At 35.6% G+C, this 18,704-nt stretch overlaps 1 protein-coding gene across 1 annotated transcript; it reads right to left on the reverse strand.

The window, feature by feature from the left end:
• Window positions 1–17,213: 17,213 nt before the first annotated feature.
• LOC138698331 (selenoprotein S-like) lies at window positions 17,214–18,319 on the reverse strand. Its single transcript, XM_069824171.1, has one exon. It carries the CDS (start codon window positions 18,011–18,013, stop codon window positions 17,462–17,464), a length of 552 nt encoding a protein of 183 aa, XP_069680272.1. The 5' UTR covers window positions 18,014–18,319; the 3' UTR covers window positions 17,214–17,461.
• Between the last annotated feature and the right edge of the window lie 385 nt (window positions 18,320–18,704).

The following is an 18,704-nucleotide window of genomic DNA, read 5'->3' on the forward strand; positions in this document are numbered from 1 at the left end:
AATCTATGGCGAATCCTCGGCCTCATTCGCCAAATATCATATCGCTATCACCAGTTCCATCGACGCTAAATAACCTCGTATTTGATATACCGTCCTTAAATAACCGAGTAAGAAATAAAACAAAGGTAATAAATAATTTTGTAAACACCTGGCTCTTTGTTTACCATACGACTAGAAGTTGACACTGAAGGTCATTTGTTGGTTCCTACTTGTACTGGTAATGTATTTATGTTATTGCGCTTGTACCTGTGACGTCATCCATACTTCAGACCAAACTAACCTGTGTAACCCCCACAATTCATTCTACAAGATTCTGTATCTGGGAGAATTAAACATTTGTAAATAAAAATTTTACCACTATGTCTTTATTATCTGCTGAAGATCACAAGCCTATCACTTTTAGACTTGTAATATTAAAAAAAGGCCTTATATTATCCTGTACTGAAGCCACAGACTTCGTAATAAATTCGCTGAAATAAATGAATGCAAACATATTAAATCAAAAGGTTACAGCTGCAGAAATCGCGTAGAATATTAAATGCTTAGTGACTTATTAGGCATGTGTTTCCATGACAATTCTTCGAACTTACACGTGTAGAAATTCTACATATTATGTATAAACAATGATAAAGTTTGTGCTAGATCATAAAATAAAACCATGCGCAGCTGAACACAGAGCTTTCTGTTCAATGAAACGAAGAATTGAAAAAAAATCCAATATCAAATCCGAACTTTGGCATAAAGGAAGGGCGAAAAAATATGTTTCCTTTTATGAAATTGTTGCTGAGTGGAATTTACATCTATTTTAAAGTTCGGTCGCAGATGGGGATTTCTTTAGCACAAGGGTAGAAAGGTAACATATTCGTGGTGACAATGAGGGAGAAGGGGGTGGGAAAATTTATACAAAAACCTCGCGAGAGCCTCTCTGAAATCGTAACTTATATTTTTATTTTTATTAATCCCATATCCCCTCACTCTAGCCTGAATGAATACCTAACATTGTATCACCCTTTTATTCAACGCAAGTGCAGCCCTCTACGCATCAACCATAAACGACAGTATAGAGGGTAAAGTGAAACATTTTGGTTACCCTGTTTGGGATATATTTTTGCGTTTTGTGTAGGGGTTGGGGTGAAGCATTGAATACTCCAGGTCTCTGAAATTGCATTGCAAACACGGGGTGCAGGGATTGTGATGGTTATATACTCTCATCCCCCGTAACCCGCAAGTCACCCCTCATCTGAAATATCAACCCCCTCTCCTCTTGGTGGAGTGCAAAGTGCTGCAGTTTGCATAATTTTCATGTCTGCATTAGATTCTGGATATTTCCTGTGCATGACGAGCAAACTATTTCTCGCATAACATTTCCTGCAGTGACACTGGTAGAGGCAGTTTAAAATCAGCGAATGCTCTACCTCATATTAAGGAAATATTTCAGTTTCATAATGAAAAAGCTTCCCTGTTCTCTTTAGATTACCAACCGTAGCTTAGCCGGCTGACAAATTCTCCCAAGAGAAACGAGTGTTCGATCCCGCTGAATATTACTGCAGACTTTCCGTAGGTTTTAACCAAATACTTTTATTTTTCTTGCCATCCTCATTTAAACCGTGGTTTCATCATTATCATTATCATCATTATTTCTGTAAGATTCATAGTCTAAAGCTCTAAATAAACGACACAGCGAGATTTCTACATGACCGCGTTCAAAAAATTACCTATTATAACTTTAATAATATTTAAATTGCATATGCACATAAACATGGATGGGTAACTCGTGCTCACAAAATGCTAAAAAAACCTTGAAAGAGAGAAAGACAGACGGAGCCAGCCGCAGCAGTTACAAGTTGTTTGTGGTTTCGCTGCAAAAGCAGTTCACTGCCACGGTGCGCTCTGGCGACTCATGCAGGTGGTCATGATATCTACTCCATGATTTGAATTTCAGAATGGCGCATGGTACAATAATTATAGTAATTTTAGACAGACACAAATAACAAAATTATGTTATTTCCTAGCTTTGTAAATTAGTTTAGTACTGGAAACACAAACTGAATACAACCTTTTCAAGATACAACAAATATAGCTGCAACACTTATTTATTATTACACTATTTGTTAATATTTCTTATTATATGTATTTTTTACACGTCACGATAGATGAAATAAACTTACTTCTAAGCTCTTTCTGTACATTGAGAGCTTTTACACTTCTTTCTTGTATTAAACTCTGCCTCTATGTGGAAACAAAGAGTATATTTGGAAATTCTAACTTAGGCAGCATTACGAACAGTTCGATTCCTGATTTCGCTGAAATATGAGTGACGTGCTGTTCTGTAGATTATCAATTCAAGTCATAAACTTTCAGGATCTTCTATTGGCTATAAGCGAAAATCTCGATTCCTTTTCAATTGCCACTATTTCTCCAAACTTACCAGTGAATTCTGTTATAGGTCTTAAAGTAGGGTCTTTTTGATAAGAAGATTTTCTTATCACCCTCCAAGATAGTTTATAGTCAATGATAGTGAAGTTGTCTATGTTCTACACTATACTGCCATATTTCAAATTTATCCGTAAATGCTCTTAGCTAGTCGATTATATGTCGTGCAATTCTGTAACTCGCACGCACAACGTGCTAATGATATTTGATATCAGTTTCACCTTGTTGATATCCCATTTTTACCTTTAGCTGTTCTAAAGCAGATCTAGACAGTACTTGTTTACTAAAAGTTTTACTGTATTTATTTGTAACATAAAATGTCATGCGTGAGAAAGTGTAATAGAAGATAATACAAGCTTCAACTTCCTTCTTAATAAAAAATCTTTCTCTTTCGACTCATCACTATAGAGAAGTGATCTGGGGATTATATTGTTTTTCACATAAAACGAGCCGCCATTTACTACATACGCGAGCAAACTTGCGTCTTGCAAGAACTGCATACAGACACTACAGCTAGTAGAGTCCGTTTTACCTGCACTGAGGTTGTGTTGACACTTTGAGAGCACGAGTTGCCCACCCATGCACATACATTTTTAACTATAACTTCATGTAATTTATACAGACGTTTAGGCCCCTTATGGATAATTTAGAAATATTTACAGCAGTAGCAGTAGCTAGGAGCATTAAATCCAGACGTTTGAGATGGGCAGGGCATTTGGCACGTATGGGCGAATCCAGAAATGCTTATAAAGTTTTAGTTGGAAAGCCGGAGGGAAAAGACCTTTGGGGAGGCCGAGACGTAGATGGGAGGATAACATTAAAATGGATTTGAGGGAGGTAGGATATGATGATAGAGATTAGATTAATCTTGCACAGGATAGGGACCAATGGCGGGCTTGTGTGAGGGCGGCAATGAACCTTCGGGTTCCTTAAAAGCCATTTGTAAGTAAGTAGCCGTAGCAGTATAGGTGGTCATAGAGATCCAATATCAATAGTAGGAGATAATCTTCTGTGAAAAAATGCTCAAAAGAATGAAAGATTATATCTTTTCATTAATTCCCAAAACTAATATTTTAAATAAACTACTTTCTGACATTAAAAATATCATAATTATTATATTAACTACAAGAATATTCTTTACACAAATAAGACACCCATTGGCAATAGGAGTTGCTAGGGGCGGGTTAGGGAGGACCATTCGGCACGTCGGGTCGACAGTGGCCTATTTTTCACCCCCCCATTTTGGGATAAATGAGAATGAAGTGTACTAGCCCACTGGCTGCATGAGACCCCTCACCCGCTCACTCAATGTGCTCCCTACAACCCTCCCCTCCGCCTGAAGTTGATACCATCAAGGTGACCAATCAGCACAGGATCCATTCCGATAGTTCTTCCAAGGTGTTGAAGCCACCCCGGAAGTGTTCTTAAGGAATGAATCTTGATAGAGATATTGCGAAAAACTTGGAACTCAGAGACGGTTTCGGAGAGAACGCCCGTTCTGCAAACGGACGAAGACATGCGTCATGACGGAATATGCGTGTGGAATGAGATGATGAAGATGAATAATAGGATATGAAATCTAAAATCAGGAAGGAAAATGGATCGTGGGAATGAAAATTCCAATCCCGCATTTGCCTAAATAAGCACAGTCAGGTTGGTCAGTTCTGGGATTTGAACCTCGGACCTTCCGAACCTGAGTCCCGTTGGAACGCATGAGCCACCTCGTTCGGTTTAAAGTACTCGTATAAAATATTCCATTTAAGTTCATAGATTTTTTCTTACTAGTTATTACTTACAATATAAAATATGTTTTAAAATTTGGATATAGACCAATGAATATGAATGCACATATCTAAAACAAATAATAAACTGAGATAGAAAGCTGATATTTTGTATATAATTAACAACTCATGTACGTTATAAGTTTACTATTATTATAACATTTTAAAATGAATTATAATTCATTTCAATTAGAATGTTATTAGGTACCAGCATCAAATAAGTCTACTTTTAACGTACAACGTTTATGCTCGAAGATCAAATGGAGAAAACGGTACGGACGTTTCAACATCTGTCATTGTTCAGCAACGGCAACGAGTTACGTAACACTATGACTTAGTAACTGCAGCGAATTACGTCGCACTATCTACAACAGTTCGACAAGCCCACTTAGTCAAAGGAAGTATGCGAATAAACAAAATAATTTTATTAATATATTTTTATTATGCATTAATGAAGTAAACAACCCTTAAATAAACGAACACATTATGCACGCAAATTAACAGTCATGGGCCCGGTTTCTTCAAACTTTGTTAAATTATAAGAGTGTGTTATTCCATTTTAACTGTAAACTTCACAGTTGAAGCATTTCTTCAACTACTGTTAGTACTCACAGCCTGTTAAAACCTATGTTAATTTAACTGCCCAATTTCATGCATAAAATGAATCATTAACTCTCTGTTAGCATAGAAGTATTCAATATGGCTGGTGCGTTAGATGCTGAACTTTTATATCTTGATTATTTAGAAAATGATATCCATGAATACATAAACAGAGCGGATGATTGTTGGCATTTATCTTCATTCTATACTGCTCACAGCTGTCATTTAGCTTGAGTAGCATATCCCTTAGTATCTGTTTTATAAATCATAACTTTAGCTTTTTCGAAAGCAGACAGGGTGACAAAAGCTTCTCAACCGGCTCTTAAGCTACCGAAAAAAAAATTTCACTTGAAAATAGTTCTGCAGGAAACACTAACTATTTTATAAAGTAATGGTTTTGTGATCGTAAAACTCGCATTTTATGAAAGAATATGACATAAAAGTCGGTGGTGCTGAAATGAGGTTCTTGACATATGCTGTTGATTATATGTTGATGGATATAAAGAAAGATTAAAATATCAGGACAGGATTAACCCTTATGTAGTCGCGTGGAACAAGTGGACACAGGTAGTCGCGTGGAGGTTCTCTTGACTCCCTAAAGGAAGACGAAAAAATTAAGGTCCTTAATTATTATTATTATTTTTTTTTTTTGGAAATCACTTTTCTCATAGTATTAGTAGGCCTATATAAGTGTGTTAAACATTTCTACTCTAAACACCCACAAAAATGTGAGTGAAATTACACAGAAAATAACACAATTGTAAATCCTGCAAAATGTTAATCGAGTAAAACATTAATTTACATTACATAAATTATTAAGTTAGTATCGTCCAAATAAGGTAATCAAGACTTAATAAAACTCAAGATGAATAGCCCTTGTGGAGTAATTCACTCATATTCTTCATTTTTCCTATCTTCTAGACACTCTAAACATACGTGTTTCATGTGGAATTCACACATAATTTTACTGAATGCGACATAAAAATTGCTTCTTTTTGTTTCTCGGAAAAAAAAAAAACACATCTTGCACGTCGGGGATACTCCTCTATTTCTTTCGTCTTTGGGTGGCGAGTGTCGATTTTAGGAATTTTAGCAGTACTAGCTCGAAGATGTTTTGGAATGTGGCTAGTCATTGCTCTCTTCTCTATTTGTTGTTTGGGCAATTCATAGCCAAATTCTCTATAAAATATCCTAAGATTTGTAGTGTGAATGCTGTTGTGAATAAATATGGCTTAGGCATTGATGCAATTCGTTACTTTTTCTTTCTGAAAGAAACTCGGGTTATCTGAATATAGCCTATTCAAAATAATGTATAAATTAAACAATTAATTAATTAATTAAATATATAAAAACAAAATAACGTAAAATAAATACATTCTCACCTCATAAGTATACAGATGAAGGCTTCAGAACTCTCTCAGGTGAAAAATCTGATCGCAAACAAAACGTTACGGTATTAGTCGCGTGGGGGCAGTCTAACCCAGTAACAAATCAACAAGTCCTAACTCACCCAAGGTAACTGTTAGACTAAGAACAATGACAATGGTCGAAAGATATCCTTGTTTTGGGAAGGTATAGAAAAAAATAACACTATGGCCAACGTAAAAATTAAAATACAGCTAAATTTAAATACCCATGGGTCAATTTGACCCCCACGCAGCTACTTAATGGTTAAATTGCAGAATATCTTACAGATAATAAGATATTACCAAACTAAACTGGAAAGGCCACGCAGAACTCATGCCAGGTACAAACATGACACAAATTTTATTCTGATTGAAATTGAAACTGATCGAGAAGCCTAGATCATAATTTAGGTTATGATGATGATGATTGACGCTGAGGGCGATGGTAACGATACGTTTCAGTAGTGATAATGGTATCAACTGTTTGGAAATGTGTGGGCCGATGGCAGATAACGGAAGTGTCTGTCTCAACACGGCTTTATCTACTAAAAAGTGTCTGTTCCATGTACGGAAGTCATAACCTGTTGGTGGGAACGGAAGACGCATGCGCTGGCGCAATGCAATCTTGCTGACTCCTTCAAACAGGTTTCCTTATTTACACGGTGAGTCTGTCTGATCACACAATCTCGTAATTTATCTTCCAACGCGAGACCTCATTTTCTGCAATGACTTAAGCAATATATGGAAGTTTCGTCTCGTTCCATAAATCATCTTCTTTTACAAGTACTGTTCTTATATTCTTCTGCATGACGTAGGCGCTATGAGAACAGTCTCTGGCTTGTAAATTGTTTCATTTTACGCGCTCCGCTCTTAAAAGCATCTCCTGTTACGTTCTTATACTTGTTGCTGAAGTTTTGTGATCTGGAATATAGATTATCTATGGGAAGATGTTTTAATTATTTGACGTTCTGCCATTTTATCTGTATTTTTGCAAAGTTAAGGCGATGCGCTACTAAAATGTCTAAAACCCACAATTGAATCGATTATTTTTTAAAGGTCACATGTTCACATTCGTCAATTTTACAGGAGAAGCAAAAAACTGTTTATTTTGCAAATGGTACTTTGTAGTGTCATCAGATATTTTTTATTCGACGACAGAGGTGTAAAGTTGCATTTACATGTATAAATTAATGGTAACATCACTAAAGCTTAATTGTAAAAAATAATATTTATGTTGGGCTTGTGCCCTTTTAATAATAAACAGTAACTAAAACATAACGAAATAAATTTTTATCTTAAATATGTCTTAACTATTATTGACTAACACATACTTAAGAATATAACTGTTAAGGACATTATTTTGCTGAGGCAAGATCTCTTATTTCTGAAATAAAGCAATTTAAAAGCATAAGAACTTTTAAGTTTCTTCATTACACACTTCCTCTGAAGTTTTCAGTCATCTTTATTGTTTCTTTCTTCTGTCGACCACTGGAGAATTTTTCATAAAATTGAAGATATTCAGGAAGTAGGACCTACATACAGCATAACTTTGCTGACATCTTCAACTTACAGTACTTATTACTTATTGGGAATTTTCCATAATATGCTTTACTTTGACGTAGTTTCAAGTCATTAGGATACATCGCATTGGTTCTAAGCAGTAACTTGAAAGTGTGTGTCATTACTCCATCAATATAAATACGATCGTATAATTTTTAACTGTTGTAAACAAAGAATGGAATCATAGGGTTTTATATTGTACATCATTGCAAAGAATGATAGGAAAAGAAGAGCGTTTGTTACTAATAGGTTACATGTCCTGGACACGTGTCCTTTCAATACTAAACGGAAACGTCTTTACCTGTAACATTCGGTAGAGTGCACATACTTGTGCCTTTTCTTCAGCAAACTCAATTTGTCAAAAAAGTGGACATGTGACCTTTCAATAATAATCGATTCAATAGTTGAGCTAGAGAGTTGAAAGTTTTACTGAATATGCATACCAATATCATAATCACTCATAGTAAATTTCAATCTTCTTCGTAAACACTTAAAAAAAAAAAATTAACCTCGTATTTTGTTTTTTTCCTTTAATTTTCTTGGTGAAAATTCTTTTCTAACAAAATTGTATTTTTTTTAATCTCATTTTTCTTTAAAGATAACACATCATATTATGCAATGAAGCATTATTAATGCCCTACTCTAATTTGTTCATTTGTAACAAAAAATATATAAATTAATTTCGTCAATGTTCAAACACTAATAATAATATACTGCTTTACGTATAATTCTCTAGCAATGAAACTGTGCTGAATACAATCAATCAGATGCTCCATTTCACAACAGAGATTTTAATAAATACGCCAAGTAGAGATGAACAAAACTAACTGCCGCTCTCGCTCGCTCTGTTCGTTGCATTTGTCTTTCGAGTCTCGTCTCGTTATTCTCGTGCGCTTCGAGTCTCGCTCACCATTCTCGAAATAGCATTTAGTCAGCGTGGAGAGATATCGTAACTTTGAATAACATACATCATTGAAATAAATAGCATTAAAATGTTCAAATGAGACAAAAAGACAAAACAGAACAGTATCTTAGATATCAAAATGTTCTGATTCTATTATGTGATATTACCTATGGTTATATAAATAGAAAAAAAAAACAATTCTCAAATAAATTTGCACTTCTAAGAAACATAAAACATAACGTTAATATCTTTTTACTTGAAATTTTACACTTTACCTCAAACATATGAAAAGAAAATTCCTAGCTTTTTAATAAGGCCCTAGTAATTAAATAAATATTGGGGAACGGATTATTATACACTGAAAGGTAGAGATGATGTTTCAAATAGGCTACTTGACTGTTTATACATACAGGCTTATAACAGTTGCCAAAGTAGTTAAAAGTTCAGTCAGGTATAAACAACTGTGGTGAATCAAGGCTACTTGACGCTCGGGACTTCGGGAGTGATCAATCTCGGCGTCTCGAAACACTCACAAGCAGTCTTTACGTCAACAACGTGACGTATAGAACAATGTCGTGCGGGTTTTCGGTTTTGCGGGCACTGTTAGTCTTGCTTTCTCGATCGATGTTCATCTCTAATGCCAAGTCTCATTACTCTAGCTTTAACCACTGAGAAACAAAATGAATGCTTGTCGTTGGACAAGTAGAAAATTTATTTTTGAGATAATTAAATTTAAAGTTTTGGTTATACATAACTCGTACATTAACACAACTTCTACCAATTATGTAAAAGTATACTTATAATTAAGAACCTAAGATGAAATTTTCATGAAACCATATGTTTTTAGCGCGAAAATATAAAAATGAGAAAATTTGTCCAAATTCGATTATTTCAGTAGCTCATCCCTTTAAGGACATACTTGAACTTAAATCATACAATTTTCACAAATAAAGCCAGCAAGTGAAAGGAATGCCAACTTTCCTATTTATTTAGTTTGTCGTGTACGGGATGAATCCTTGCACTTATGTAGACTTACATTGGCCAATTGTGTAAATTGTAAATGTAATTTATTTATTCTGGTTTAGTTAAGGCCATCAGGCCTTCTCTTCAACATCACTAGAAATAGAAATACCATAATAGGAAAGAGAAATGACACTGTAAGTAAAATAAAACAGCACAAAAATATTTACAGGTTACAGTCACACAAACTTTAAATGAGTGATTAAGTATCATAATTATATCCTAGTTAATTAACGAACATAAACAAGACACTTGCAACTTTAATCTACAGTTAAAACACAAATAAACATATTTAGCAATGAAGAAGGATGCATAGAACTGATAAAAATTCTCTCCGGCACCGGGACTCGAACCCAGGTTTTCAGCTCTACGTGCTGACGCTTTATCCACTAAGTCACACCGGATTCCAATTCCGATGCCGGATCGAATCCCCTCAGTTTAAGGTCTACCTGTCAGTGTTCCCTTTGGTGGCCTACCCTCATGCACTGTGTCACAGATGTGTGACAGTGGCACATTGTCCAACACACTATGTGCAGAGGTGCACTCAATACGAGTGACTAAGTAGCAGGATCCGACGGGACGAGCGCCGTTTTAAATCACGAAGTGATTACTTATGCATACCTTATTATTATGATGTACCGAAATACGATTCATCTGCAATACTCGTAAATTTGATCATATAACACCTTCTCTCCAGTTACTTTCATGGGTGCGTCTGAAGGAACGAAGAACAATACATTCACTGTCTCTTATGTTTAGAATCATGCATACTTCTACTCCGAATTATCTGTTATCGCGCTTTCAATTTCTTACAACTCTTCGAAACCGACAGCAAGCACTTCTTTCTATCCCTCATCATAGAACGTCTTTATACTCATCTTCCTATACTGTAGAAATACCTCGCCTCTGGAATTCGTTACCTAATGATGTCAGGGACTGCCGGACTTTATCACAATTCAAAATTAAATTGGAAAATTTTGTCTTAGTTAATGTTTTCTAGGTATTGCTAGAAATATTGATTTGTGTTTTTTTTTCTTTTTCTTTTTCAATCTAGATTAAAATTGCAAGTTTCTTGTCTATGTTAGTTAATTAGTTAGGATATAATTAATTATGATACTTAATCACTCATTTAAAGTTTGTGTGACTGCAACCTGTGTATATTTTCGTGTGGCTTTACTTTGTTTATAGTGTTTTTCTCTCTCTCTCTCTTTATTTCTTGTGTAGGTTTACTTTGTATATAGTGTATTTTTTTCTGTTTATTTCTATTATTGTATTTGTATTCCTGGTGTTGTGGAAAAGAAGGCCTGATGGCCTTAACTACACCAGAATAAATAAATAAATAAATAAATAAATAAATAAATAAATAAATAAATAAATAAATAAATAAATAAATAAATAAATAAGTAAATAAATAAATATGATATTTCCGTGTTCTATCCATCCTTCGTCAGATTATGGTAACCCAGAATTCCTGCACGGAAATATCACATGTACTTCGGTACATCATAATATCTAGCAATACCTAAAAGCCATGGAATATGAGGCAAAATTTTCCAATTTAATTTTGAATTGTGATAATATCTGGAAATCCTAGGTAACTAGGTAACGAACTCCAGAGGCTAGGTATTCCTACAGTGTAAGAAGATGAGTATAAATTAGTTCTGTGATGAGGGATAGAAAGAAGTACTCCCATTATGTATAAAGATTGCCCCTAGTCCTCAGGTGGACTGGTTGGTATTCATTAATCCGGTACTGAGAGGTGGCACATCCTGCCTCAGTCATGAAAAACCCAGCTCCCATTTTCAGAAGAGTACCTGGTAAGTCCCAGGTCCAGACCCTGAAGTCCTTCCTACATCAGCATCGGAAACTCGTACAACCGCAAAGACTTCACCTAGCCTATTTTTAACTATTAGAGATAATGGGTGAAATAAGAAGGTGAAGAGTGCTGGTAAAATAACAGAGAGAAACTAGGGTATCCCTAGAAAAATCCTCTGCAAACTCTGTTTTGTCCAACACAAATTTTATCACAGCTCTAACCGGAAGTCAAACCCAGATCTCCTAGATGGAAGACCAGCACGTTAGCGCATAAGACACGAACTCGGTATTCTTCCCAATTTTAGCGGAAGATCCCTACTTTCGTATTTGTCTGCCCTTTTTCTTCTCGCACAATAGGAGGAAGACATTTATCCGATATTCATTCAATATCTTTAATTGAAACTTAAACAATATTATTGAAAGCTCTAGCTCAGAATGAATGATAAATTTGTGAGCGCAGAGTAAATGATTCACCTATATCTTATCTATGAATTGGAGATAAAATGATATATATTTGGAAATACAGTTTCATTCATGATTTGATAACAGTATATTGCGATACAAGCGTGGTAAGTGCATTTGAACAGAATCGAGGAAAAGTTAGAGGCGACGAGACGAAATCGAGTCTTCTCTATTTCCGAGATTCTGTTATGCACTTAACTCATGTATTGCATACTATTTTTGGTCGATCTTATTAAAAAATAAATTATTATTAGTCATTTTTAATTTAAATAAATAATTTGTTTTTGGACGCTAACATTTTCATGTGTGATCGCCGTTTATTTGTCGATAAGTGTCATTCATTTGTTATTATTCGTATTTGTCTATAGGTGTTATTCATTTGTTATTATACGTATTTGTCGATAGGTGCTATTCATTTGTTATCATACGTATTTGTCGATAGGTGTCATTCATTTGTTATTATTCGTATTTGTCTATAGGTGTTATTCATTTGTTATTATACGTATTTTTCGATAGGTGTCATTCATTTGTTATTATTCGTATTTGTCGATAGGTGTCATTCATTTGTTATTATACGTATGTGTCGATAGGTGTTATTCATTTGTTATTATTCGGCGGCGATTGTGAAAATGTTATAATAAAATAAATTATAGAAAGTTTAGTTTTGTCTTCAAAGAAGTAGGTAGGTGACACATTAATTATGCGTCAGTATAAATAAATGGCATACAGAAAATGTTTGTAGGTCACACATTAACTATACATCAGCGTAAATAAATTGCATACCGGTATAGGTCGATGCTTGAGTACGTATGCCTTTTTTGGCCCACTGCTCAACATATAGGGTGCTATGCATAGATCATCGCTGATCATCCACCTGAAGCCCGCGCTAAGAATGTCTATGAATATGGCCCTTACTGCTCTATTTTTGTAACTGATGATGTGAAAAAGGAGAAAGAATTCTAACTTGCTCTTATTTTAAAATGTCCAGGGGAAAATAAATCTGCATCATAAAATCTACAAACTACACATGATTCATGAATGCTTGAACCAATGGTTTTGCCACTTCATAATTCCAAATTGTCAGAATTATAAAAACAGAAACATACGATATAGTACAACTTACTTCTATTTCACAATACTAACAGAAAATTCTTTCTATTCGTTTCTTCCTTCCTATCCTGAATTATTGTTGTCCAATTTTAACATATATCTATTTAAGGTGTTTAATCACATCATCTATCCACCTATATTTGAATCTTCCATATGCTTCTGATACGTCAAGAACCGTCGCCATTGCCAACACCTCAAGACACACAAAGAAAGGTGTCGTATTTTATGATCCGAGATGAAACTACAGTGCGTTCGCTTCCCCCTGCGGCCGGACGATGAACAGCAAGCATGCGGATCAGCAATAATATAGCCTACCAATGTGCTGCCACCCGTGCTTAAGAATCACTCAATAGCTGTCCATCATTTTGCAGTCAGCTGACCTAATTGCGTTCTGTTTCAACAATCAGTTTGCTTTACTGAAGCACTTAAAAAAACGCCTCAAGGCCACGCGTGGTATTTTCCGTGAGCAGTCAGTTTACGTTTGTCAGTGTAGAAGACACAGTCAAGAATGCATCAATGGAGATGGACACCACTTTCAGCATCTTTTGTAACAAGGTTAGTACTCAAGTGATAACAATAAATGAGTAGGATAAGCTTGAGGATTGATACACGTCGCTAACTAATGCTCCGCGCTTGCTGGCCGGCCGCAGGGGGAAGCGAACGCACTGTAGAAGGGGATTGTGTAGGTGTTCGTAGAATGAAAAATTAAAAAGGAAAAAAAAAAACATGACACATTTGGCTTCGTCCATCACTAATGTTATGTTCGCTGGAGCTGAGATCGAATCTGGTCGCTTGCATGACACTTCACGCATTAGCCGTTAACCACAAAGCAGCGTGAAGTGATTTTGTACGCATCAGACAATCTTTAAAATCCTAAAAGGTAAGACATTTGATTTATTTATAAATTTTGTGTCTTAAGGGAAGAGAATACTGAAACTTGACTAAAATTCACATTTTTTTCGCTTAAAATAACCTTTTGACTGTAGAGAATATATTAAAAATATAATATAAGCCCTAACTCAATGCTACGACATTTATTTATAATTACGGTATTCATTATTAAGGCTACTTTCTCTTTTCACTTGAGCTAAATTGTGCATTCCAAGTTTTGTAAATCCAAGGAATGCGACGCTGGCTTCTCTTCAATCTCGTCTCCGTGGGATGGGCGGGATATGCTGTCCCCCTCTTGGGCTTCAATCGGCGCTTTACGTCACTTCAAGAACAAGGGGGACTAGGAATTGTGGGTAATGAGCAACGTCGTCGGAACAACTACGTCTTGTTCTTCTCCAAAACAATGCAGTACAGACACTTCCGTAAGTGACAGACGCTACAGTCTTCAGAATAGACAACCTTTCTTGAAGTGACAAATTGACGATTGTTCTTCTCAATTACCGCGTGATTATTAGGCTTCATATGTCCTCGGATTCAAGTTACAAATATTTATTTTTACTCCTCGGTGTTAGAGCCCATGAAGTGTCTTGGCCTCTAGCACATTCTACTCTTTTCTCCGCTTTCGATCTCCATCTTTTCACTCCCATCTTCTTCAAATTCCGTTCCACATCGTCAAACCACCTCTTTTTGGATATTTACCTCAACCGACGGAAACCTAACTTCCTATTGAAAACTTTCTTTACCATAATTTTAACTGGAATTCTTACATGTCCTAGCAGTCAGGCCCGGTTTCCTCAACCTTTGTTAAATTATAACAATACGTTATTCCATTTTAACTGCAAACTTGACAGTTGAAGCATTTCTTCAACTACTGTCAGTACTAACAGGCTGTTAAAACCTATGCTAATTTAACTGCCCAATTTCATACAGTTAAATCATTGAACTCTCTGTTAGCATAGAAGTATTCAATATTGATGGTGCGTTAGATGCTGAACTTTTATATCTTGATTATTTAGAAAATGATATCCATGGATACATAAACAGAGCGGATGATTTCTGTGATTCGACAGAACAGAAGTTCATACAAAGGTATAGGCTATTTTCTGCCAAGCCTCACTTTTCGCTTTCAACGTAGATCCATTTGTTTGTTTATTCTCATTAATTGTTTTATACTGTGAAATAATTTGCAGCAGAAGGTTTCTTTCGAATAAAGAGAAATTAGTCCCACGATTTCTTTTTCTTCCAGTGTTTTCCATTTCACAACAGCAATACCAATACACCGCTCCACGCTACTGTGATACAGACGACGGAAAGAAGCATAAATCAAACCTGAGAGAACAGAAAGACTTCTATCCTCTCTGAATCAAAAGACGGAAAAAAACGAGAATCGCAATTGTCAGAAAACAGAATTGAGCCTACAGTTGGTTATAGGTTATGTTTGAAATCTAGAATCTCTGGTCGTAACAGAGAGTTAACAAACACAATGTTAAAATGTGAAATGTAAAGTTGAAGAAACGCAATATTTTTAACAGCAATTCATACTTTTAACTTACAGTTAATTAACGCTATGTTAGGTGCATTTTAACAGAGGTTGAAGGAACCGGGCCTCAGTCTATTAATTTTTACTTCAGGCACAATATTCGGTTTCTTGTACTCCTTTTGAAGTTCCATATTATTCCTTATCTTCCAAAGTTTTCTTCCTTCACTGGATCAAAAATTGACCTTAATATTTTTTCCCCCCATCTCTTTAATAGCTCTACATTCGTTAACGTCATTTTTCAGATTTCTAAGCTGTATGTTACCACTGATATTATCACTCTACTATAAATAGTTAATTTTGACTTCCTGCTCACCCTGCTCATCATTTGTGACTTAGGGGAAAGTTGCCATCAATGGACAACCTGACAATTTATTATTACAACTGACAAAAGCAATGCTTTACAATTCCGTTCATGGACTTGAACAATTACATACTAATAAGGAATGATAAAATAAAGTTTTGGGGCTACATCCTATTTGTATCTGTTTAAAGATTAGCTCTTTTAAAATTCGGCTATTGGTTCAATGAAGGGGACAGGGCTCTATGAATGGACCACCATGTTCCCACGAATGGGCCAAAAGAAAAATTAAAAAAATATATCTCAAAATAATATCTACAAATGACAAATCATAACAAGGAAGGAACACAGATTCGATTAATGGATGTTCAACTTACTTTTAATCCAATTGTAATCGTACCTATTTTAAAACTCAAAATCATGAAAAATACAGTTCTTGTAATTTCAATATTTTAAAGTTGTACATTATTTAAAATTAACTAATACAGTAGTTAAAAAATGTTAGTAGACAACTTTGAATTATAAGACAGCAATATTATGATGTGATTGCGCATATAAAATTATTTTTTGAGTCTCAGATTATTCTGTAGATAGAGTTATCAGGCATAAAGTCTAGGATTATAATGTCCGTATGTCAAAATGTCCATGGAATAATATCCACATTGACAATGTTAAAGTTAAATCGTCCAGAGTCAAAATGTCCATAGTTCTATAATGTCTACTTCACTCTGATGTCCAGAGTCAAAATGTCCGTAGTTGTAGAATGTCCACTTCACTCTGATATCCAGAGTCAAAATGTCCATAGTTGTATAATGTCCACTTCACTGTGATGTCCAGAGTCATAATGTCCATATCTCTATAATGTACACTATATCCATTGTTCATGGTAGTTATAATAACCTATGCAAAAATTTTCAAGTGCAGATGCCATTTTCTAATCACACTTCAATAGCGCTGAAGACGTTATACAAAGTTTATGAATATAGGCCTAGAGCTAAAAAGGAAGCAGACAGAACACTGCTTCCAGATATACAGAGTGATTCAAAACCTCTGCAGCAAACTCTGAGGAGTGATAGATCTAACAATAAGGAACCCTTTGTGTTACACAACCTATGTCTTCTGACGCGTCGTTTCGAAGTTACCGTTGAAAATGTTTTTGCGCGGGCGTACGTCAATGTATGCGAATGTGTTTGTTTGTTGAGATGTTTGTAAGAGACGAGAAGGGTTGTTGTTTGTTTACGTTTAATGTTCATTACCTTTTCCTTTCAGTTCAGTGTAATCATCAATTGAGAATGGATGTCTACGCGATCTTTCACCAATGCGCCGGGGACGAAGAGACCCATCGTCTGGAAGGCGCTGATAAAGTCGAGCAAACATTGTGTGGTGAGGGTGATTTCTGTTTTTTTTTTTTTTTGTAGTTAAAAAATATATTTATTTAGAAGTTGGAATAACATTTTACAATGAAATACATTGCGGTTATATTGTATATACTTATTAGATAATACGATAGACATTTTGGTTTTAAAACAAGCAATAAATGTAGAGGAATGAGATCTGCATGATCACGAAGGTGCTGGGATCCAATTGATCATTCAGAAGTACAGGCACTGATATTCTTCTTCCATAGAAATTTCTGTACATTTAACCACAACCCCCTCCTGGGCATGTACGTCTTTGAGGTCTGTAGCCACCAGATCCACCTCCTTCCATCAATGGATTATAATCTGGTCTGTATGTTGATTTAGGTTGTTTTTGTTCTTTAGAAGTAGAGTCTGTGCTACTGTTTTGGTCTGACAGTCTATTACCAAGTCGAGTAGGCCCCTTTCCTTCTTGTTTTGCAAGATATTCTTCTCTCTTCTTTGTTTCACGTTCTTTGACTTTCTCAGCATGTTCTTCTGCTTTTTTATCATGTTCCATCTGCAATCGAAGTCTTGCAACTTCCAAACTTTCTTGACGGGTACGGATAAAGTCAGGATATTTATGACACAGAGCAGCAAATTTCCTTTCTTCTTGGTCTTCTTTCCATTTTCTTATGTATGGTTGCAACTTAACCCATACATAGTAAAGCAACAGACTAGCACCCAGTAGATACCATCCATTCTGTTCTATAAATGATTTTCCAAAATACAACCATTTGGTTACGAACTCAGGAGGAGTCTCTTTTAATGTTTCAGGATGAACATGTGCATCCATTGCTATAGACAGAAGATTTTCTACGTATATCGTACAGAACACAATACAATTTTAAACATGACAGATTCTGGACACGGCGTACAACGGTACGTGTACTTCTTCCAAGAACAAGAACTGTCCAGAATCAGTACTGCCAAGTGTCCGGAAAATCACCAAACAGTAGTTCAAAAGTCGCTAGATTATTATTAATAAAGTACTATTCCTTCACACTGGCAGTGCATGAGATGTCCGCAGTCCGCACCAAAGACACATGCGCATTTAATCATCTCACAGCCTACTCAGTCAGCGTATAGATTATCCCCAACGAGCCAGCCTCCAGCATGTATTCTGTGAGTTTTGAAACTGTTGTTGGTACATGTGGAGAGCACTTCTTCCGTTTCCGCGAGCCTCCCCATAACACATTACCATGTCGGCTAACTCAGGTAAAGTGTATAATTATATATATAATTTCATAACTTAATGTCATTAAACAATATACTCTAACCTTAAAGTCATTTTAAAATTAAAGTAAAAATAGCAAAATCGTATCTGAGCTTCTTGTTCTGTCTACGTGTTTGCTGCCGCCACCAAAGACAATTCAGGAGTGACATATGCGAGACGGAAGCCTTGAGGTGACGCTTCACGCATACGCAGTAAATATGACCAAGAATATGGCAACGGTGAATTGAAAGCAACCGTTCATCGATGGCCA

Source organism: Periplaneta americana, chromosome 4 (assembly GCF_040183065.1).
Source record: "Periplaneta americana isolate PAMFEO1 chromosome 4, P.americana_PAMFEO1_priV1, whole genome shotgun sequence".
Classification (NCBI taxonomy): Eukaryota; Metazoa; Arthropoda; class Insecta; order Blattodea; family Blattidae; genus Periplaneta; species Periplaneta americana.

Coding starts and splice junctions, on each gene's coding strand:
- LOC138698331 (XM_069824171.1), bottom strand. CDS start 18,013: ATGGATGCACATGTTCATCCTGAAACATTAAAAGAGACTCCTCCTGAG.